Source organism: Neoarius graeffei, chromosome 10 (assembly GCF_027579695.1).
Source record: "Neoarius graeffei isolate fNeoGra1 chromosome 10, fNeoGra1.pri, whole genome shotgun sequence".
Classification (NCBI taxonomy): Eukaryota; Metazoa; Chordata; class Actinopteri; order Siluriformes; family Ariidae; genus Neoarius; species Neoarius graeffei.
Window position 1 is genome coordinate 74,597,621 of NC_083578.1, and position 7,746 is coordinate 74,605,366.

Here is a 7,746-nt window from a genome sequence, read left to right on the forward strand (position 1 = left end):
TCGTTGGCAAAACATAAAATTCTTAATGCAGACGGTTGCCTTGAAATTTCAAGTATTCTCAACTATTTTTTTTTACAGTGCGCTCGCAATCTCGTTGCAGCAATCTTCAGCAACGAGGAGATGATAAACACATTGGCGAATGCGTGTGAAAATCCTGCTCCTACCCCTGCCCAATACCCTGCACGTTCTAATGAAGAAGTTCGTTCTATTTTTAACCGTGGCAGGCCTACAACAGGACAGGCGGCTGCCTATCAGGCCAAACTGAGCACACGCTCCACCTCACAGGAGTGTCCCACAACAGCCCCTGTGTACAATCTCCGCCCGTACACAAGAAAGGGCCCAAGACACAAGAGGTAAGAATAGCTAGGCTTTATTTTAAACTAGATGAGGGCTCTCAGTGATATAGATCATATTCTGTATCTCAGTGCAGCTATAATGAGCCCTGGTAACAGGGCGTCCCCTTCATAAAAAAGCCGAACTATTAACGGAACACTCTGCTGTGTGTAGAGGTCTGTATGCAGGTCTGTATGGTTAGCTTGATATAGTTTTCAGGTGATTTAATGAAGGTAAAACACAGTGAATGGCCGTGCGTAATGGCACTGCGCTCTGACGCGGCACTTCTCCGGACTGGAGAAGCTGATGTGGCTACAGGGATTTCGTGAATTGAAAGAGAAGCTCTTCATATATTGTTTAGATACAATAAGAATTGCCCACATTGATAGACCAATGCAGGCTGTTTAGTACTGAACGTATTTGGCGACACATTGTCAGCTTTGGGCACGTTACTCACGCAGCGGACTGCAGACAGACAGACAAATGCATAATGAGATTATGCCTTACGGAGATAATTACTATGGAATTAAAAAATGGTATTACTGCTGTATTAATCACTGTAACACAGTTTAATGTCATATACCAACCACAAAATACATAAATGAATACACTAATAAATCACTGTTAATACTGCCTGTTTCTATACAGAATTATATATTTTGTTTAATGTTTCTAAGGTTTCAGGGACAAGGCAGTTCATGTTCTGTGGCTCAGTCCTTTTTCAAAGAGGTGATTCTCCTGCCCGACCACAAAGCTACACATGTGCCAAGGCGTGCCAAAAAAGCATGGCTTTTTGATAATGGCCACATCAAGTCTGCCTTGGAATTCAGCTGTGACTGGGATTCTGACACAGTAATGCAGGCAATAAAAACAGCCTTCCAGCCAGTTGTGGAGGGATGCAGGTAAGTTTTGGAATTGTTTTGTCATATTTGTTACCTCTTTTTATTGGATATTTGCATGAATACCACAACATACTATACAATGAAAGCTTCATTTTAAGTGCTTGTGTATTGTGAATTAAAATATTATTTTATTATTTTACATTCCCTTTTGCTGCTGCTGATTTCCGACAGGCTTGCTGGGATATATAACAAGATGAACACACATTTTGTCAATGCATTATGGTTGTAACATTTCCATTTAAGTTATACTGAGCTAATGTGTCCTGGTAGCTCACCTAGAGTGTGCACCCCATTTACTAAAGGCCTTTCCACAACAGCCAGTGTTCAAGTACAACCCGGGCAACAAATGATGTATTGACACTAAATCTTGTACTGTAGTTTGCTCTTTTAGCTTCAACAGAATTTTCATGTACAGTCTGTTTTTCCTTCCCTTAGGTTAGAAATCCTGCTACCATGCTACAACAAACTAGTTGAGCCATCCCTTACCCCCACACAGAGTTTGAATGGAGACCTTGTGAAAAAACTGTTTCATCAGAAGTCCATTTATGTCAGGCCTGACAAGATCATTTTAAGTGAGGAAAAAGAATCTGTAAGTAGCACTGATGATTTCAAGACATGTTTATGACAGTGGTAGTCACAATGGCAATACTGTATTTTACACTTGATTTAAACAGTTACTTGTAGTATGCTCAGCCATAATGCAAAAGTCTGTTACAATCTTTTGTTGTTAGTATAGTCTATTGGATCCATTATTTTATTGTATTTATCTGTTTGCATTTATAGTCATTTTCTGATGGAGAAAGCAGCTTTACAAATGACCCTGGTTTGGCAGAAATATCTGACACTGGTAAATATTTTTACACTATTACATTATATGTTAAGTATTTTCTTTAAAAAATCAATTTCATTTCAACTAATAATTTTGCACAGAAAAAAATACACTTTTTAAAAAATCTACCACATAATACATGTATTGTACAAGCCCTAAATGTGTTGCTGATGCTCACTGTCGTATAAGTTAAATGTTACTCAAAAGTTAATTTTCCATGTTACAGTTACAGCCATTGGTAGTGCGCCTGATGTTTCCAAAGAAGTTATCCCAGACATCGCCACTTCTGAGGCCCATTCCCACTCCAGTCATACCCCTTCCATGTACAGTGGTGACGAAGTTATATGGTGTTTTGCTACCCAAGTTATTTGCACTGATGCACCTTCTATCCCAGCTGACACCCTCACCGTGTCTACTAGTGCTGGTGTCATCACTACTGATGAAACTCTCACCATGTCCAGTGGAACTCCTGACATCTCCACTGGCAACACTCATGGGTTGCCGGTTGTCCCCACTGTCAATGCAAGCGGTAAAAGGCATTGCATCTTTGCGAATAGGACCTCCGGTGTGTCCCATGGTCCCACTCAACCCAGTGCATCGGGCAGTAGTTCATCCAGCACATCGTACAGGTCCATCTTTTCTAAATTTTTCTCATACAGTATTGTCAGCAAAGAATTTTCTGTGTAAATATATTGTGGAGTCATGGTGTCCTGAACCGAGAAGAAAGTTGCACTCCCTCTGGATTTGTTTTGATCTGAACCTCTCTGAGGAGCAAATAGTCCTTTGCCTGCCCACAGACAGGTGTATGTTAGTGCAAGCAAGTCCGTGGGTCCATTCTGTTTCATTTGTGTTTGTATCAGACACATGGTCAAATTACACATCATTATCACTACTTCATTGCGTGGGGCATCAGAGAGAAAGAGAGAGAGAGCAACAGTGGTAGAGTGACAGAGAGTGAACAAGAAGAGTGAGCAGTGGTGAGACAACTGGTGAATCAGAGAAATATAACATTATTTTCTGATTGTTTCATAGTGGTTACATAAGCACAAATATACACACCGCCACACAATCCCACATGCTGATTGTGTTGCCATATGCGCTCGCTGAGAGCTCTTTAAATGATGTGCAGCCACCGCCTAATCTGAGAACCTCCCACTCTGTCCTCTCCACGTTTGTTTACAACAGGCAGCTGTCAAATGGCATATATTACATCTTTAAATAATGCACTGTCCATTCAAGAAAATTTAAGTTATTAAACCATCAAGGAAGGTCTTTGTCCAGTGGTAATGCAACTGTCTGTGTGAACAAACATCATATTTGTACCTTAATTATAAAATATTCTTGTTTTATTTTGTAGCACATACCTTGACCTATTTGAGGAAGAATACCTCTTTGATGACCCTGATCTCCAGGAAGCTATTTCCAGGTCTTTAGATTCCAGTGCGAGTGAGAGGTCAGTCGAAGATATTATATAAAATATAAGTGTTGTAATCCAGGACAACAACTTATTTTCTAGCCTAGAGACAAGTAGCAAAAAGCAAGCTGCAACCTATTGTTCTTTATCTGTTATCCAGTCATTTCTGTGGTCATTTTGTCAACAATATAAAATTGATCTATTTTTTCTGGTGTAAAAACTTCTCTGAATGGAGATTACCTGTGCTATAACATGCATTATATTTCATATGTATGTATGTATGTATGTATGTATGTATGAATAACAATCCATCCTCAATGTGACTCGTTTTGAGTTTTTGTACACCTGTACTTTAATGAGGTCAAGCGCTATCTGATTGCAATCAGATCACAAAAAGTGCATTTTAATACAAGGTGTGAAGGCCATTGATTTAGTGGTTTCAGTGCCTCTTTGGATGAAGGGTGGTTTTCAGTGTTGTAAATTCTTCTCATGCTCTTTGCATTTTACGTGCAATATATATCAGTAGGTTAAATACTTCTGGAAAAGTAAGAAAAAAGTAAAACTCTTTCCCTTATCCCTTTACCTCATCGCATTTGGAAAATGGATTTTTAATCAATATTAATAACTTGTGGATGTTGGATTATAGTTCAGTATATGAGTTACTGCCATTGACACTAACAATTACTTTGTTTTATTGTTTATTATTGTTCCAGTGATTTAAAGATGACTTTAGAGAGAATAATGGAGCAGATTTCATCTAGAGTAAATAATGACAGCACTGTGCGCTTCAATATCATAAGAAGAAGTGTGTGGGATGGAGCATCCAGAGCCCTGGGCAGATCCAATTTTTCACCCGAGAAGAAGGTAGATGTCAAGTTTACTGATGACTATGGCATATCTGAGGGTGCCGTGGACAATGGAGGACCTACTCGGGAGTTTTTCCGACTCTGTCTTCATGAAATCAAGGACAAAATTGGCATCTTTTAAGGCCCACCTGATGCTAAAGTCCTCACATGCAACTCCAAAGGTACCTATGATTAAATGAGTTTTCAGAGAGGATTTTTTGTAACGCTCTCTTGAACAGTGGGGAGTCTGTATCTGTTGCTGAATGTGCTCTTGAGTCTGTCCAGTGTTTTATGGAGGGGATGGGTGCTATTGTCCATGATCCTATGGAATTTAGTTTGGATTCTGTCCTCAGCCACCTCCAAGAGTGCTCAGCTTCAGACCAACAACATTATATTAATACTGTATTAATCTATAATACCTTTTTGGAAATTTTGATAAAAATCAGCCTTTCTGATGTCACCATTTCACATGTGATGTTTAATTTCATTTGATAACAGCGATGAAAGATAATGGATACTTCAATGCTGGCCAGATTATGGCAATGTCAATTGCTCATGGGGGACAGAGTCCATGTTTCCTGTCTGAACTCTTGTATGAGTGTCTTCAAAAAGGTCCGGACAATGTAAAGGTCAAAACTGAACATATTACTGATGAAGAAACAAGGTCACAGGTGCAGTCGGTGAGCACATTTTCCTTCGATTCTATTGAATTTATTAACAAATTATTCATTTTTCATGCACTCATTAACATGCAAGTTAAACAGTAAAGCTAACAGTTGTATGTCTTAATACTAAATAAAAGTCAATAAATATTTACTGTTCTCATATCCTAATGTTATTTTAATGTTTTCAGATCTTACAAGCTGAGACTGAATCACAACTGCAAGATGCAGTTGCACAGGCATCCAGCTTGATCAGTCTTGCAGGTCACAATGTTCGCATAACACTGCAAAACAAACAAGAGACTGCTTTGGACTTGACTCACTGGTATGTCCTCCAGCGGACCCGTGCACCTTTTGAAAGGTATGTTTGTAGCTGCTGCCATAGAAACTATGTTACCACTGTATAAGAACAATTTCAATGATGGATGTAGAGTTCCATTTTATAGTGCACCAGTGCAAGTCAAAGTATTTTTTTTTTTTGAAATTCATTGTAGGGGTGCCCATGTGGCTCTGTTGGTAGAGCATGGTACAGAACCTTCTGCAGTGGCCGTGGTTCAAATCACTCTTCCCCACATTCCAATTTGTTTCCCTTTTAATAGGTTCAGAGATGGCTTAATGTCTCTAGGTGTCCTAGATGCTCTCCAGAGATACCCTCTACAGATGAAGTGCCTTTTTTTGAAGCCTGAAAAGAGTTTAACAGCCGCTGATGTAGAGAATCTCTTCCGGATCATTCACTCTGAAAGAGGGAGTAATGCATTCCAGGAAGAGTGCCGTACCCTGGCTTTCTGGCAAGACTACCTTCAGGATGCTGAATGCAAGTATGGCATTTTGGACAGTGCTTCATCAAGACAACAGACACTGTTTTGGCTGCATCATAATAGTACATAACATTGGTAAAAAAAATCATTTTAATTGAGACGTTCCACTATGTAAGACAGTTTATATGAATTATAAATACATTAATTGGGGCAGCAGTAGTGTTTGTCAGCTCTGACCAAATATTCAGTGTGGACTAGTAGCTGCAGAGGTGCCAGTTCATCTTCTGGATACAGCCAAAGTACCCTTGTTGCTTAAGCTTCCTCAAGCTCAGGCACTGAACCCCCAACTGCTCGGGGACCATCCTTTGCAAGTGGTGCTCACTGCAGAGCCAATGGACATGCAGCGAGGTGGAGCTTGACCTAATCCAGCTCCATTTCTCTGGACCTATTGTTAGGGTTTTGGTAAGAATAGAGTGTAAAAGTTGTATTTCTCCACAAGAAAAGTATACCGTATAGTTGTAGATATACTATCTATCTACTTGCACATTCATAATCATATCTGGGTTGTAATGGCTTCTTATGCGTCCAGCAAACTTTGAGCAAAATTAGCCTGGATTTCTTATGGTCCTCATCAGTTCCTATCTATTTATTTTTTGTTTGTTTGCTCTGCTCCTCTGTAGCCTTTGACCTGAGGAGGTTCAGCCCATCTTGAAGTTTTATTTTAACTCGGACCGATTCTATTGGGTGTTATTTCAGGCCAGTCGGGTGTTTTTGAACCTGCTTATCCTCTGCTTTTGTTTTATAAAGGTGTCCTGATTGTTTACACCATATTAGGAACTTTAGGTACTTTTTCCACAGCATAGCCTATCCCAAAACACAGCTGTTCTCAGGGCTACCTAGCCGCTCTAAACATATTTCATTAGGTTACATAGAGTGTATGATTGAATACATAACATATATTGAAGTTTATAGTTTTACACAACACTAGTCTATAGCATTATGAGCTGTCCTTTCAAAGTACCATGTCATTTCAAAAATAAAAACTAATGCCTAATGCTGGTTTAGGGGAATTTAACTACTCACCTCTCTTATATCACTTTGCATCACTTTAGGAAAATAGTCATAGTCATCATTAATTGTGATACTCTTTTTTTTTTTTTTTTTTTTTAAATGTCTTACAGGTGAAAATGATGTCTCTATGGAGGATATTCTTGTTTTCCTCACTGGATGTGACAGTGTCCCAGCACTGGGCTTCTCCCCAAAGCCAAGCCTTGAGTTCCTCACCCATTCCCGATTTCCACAAGCGAATACTTGTGAAAATATTCTTCGCATTCCAGTTCATGCAGAATACGCTGCTTTCAAATCTGATATGACTTTTGCCATACGCAATTCACCGGGGTTTGGAAGAGCGTGAGAGGTAATATTATGGAGGGCTTTTAGAGCTTGAGTTATGATGAGGATGTTTGTTTGTTTGTTTTTCAAAAATAATTGCTGTTATTTCATTTTGTTTTTCCTAGAGACAGTATTGAATATAGGCATGAAGAAATATAAGTAGAAATGTTGTTACTTTCGAAGATATTTCAAGCCATGGTTTTTGTTTCAGATTTAATAATGCGCACTTGGTGAACTTTTAAGTTCACAACTGTACAATGTATGTCATTTATCTCCACCCTTTGATATGACCCACAGCAATTGAGTGATTAGCACAGATTATTTCCTCTAAAGGTTATGGTAAGGCATTGTTAATAAATGGTTCTATATTCCTACTTTGTATGGACTGGTTCATTGTCATTTTAGTGTCTACAGGATATGTGCATCCGGGACTTGTCGTATTTTTTCGATTTGAAAAACTACACAAAATGAATTTATTTAAGTTTATCTTCATCAATAGGGTTAAATTAATGCATTATGTACAATAATATAAAATATAATCAGGGTGGACAGTAACTAAGTACATTTACCCAAGTATTCTTCTTAAATACAGATTTCAGGTCCTTTACTTG

At 38.8% G+C, this 7,746-nt stretch overlaps 1 protein-coding gene across 1 annotated transcript; it reads left to right on the forward strand.

Annotated features, from left to right (window-relative positions):
* The first annotated feature begins 92 nt into the window (after positions 1-92).
* On the forward strand, positions 93-7,473 carry LOC132892603 (uncharacterized). The gene is made up of 11 exons (XM_060930894.1): positions 93-353; positions 1,011-1,235; positions 1,671-1,824; positions 2,019-2,082; positions 2,291-2,693; positions 3,422-3,517; positions 4,192-4,505; positions 4,822-5,003; positions 5,177-5,346; positions 5,585-5,803; positions 6,925-7,473. The coding sequence occupies exons 1-7, from the start codon at positions 121-123 to the stop codon at positions 4,463-4,465; spliced, it is 1,449 nt and encodes a 482-aa protein (XP_060786877.1). The 5' UTR covers positions 93-120; the 3' UTR covers positions 4,466-4,505; positions 4,822-5,003; positions 5,177-5,346; positions 5,585-5,803; positions 6,925-7,473.
* Positions 7,474-7,746: the final 273 nt, after the last annotated feature.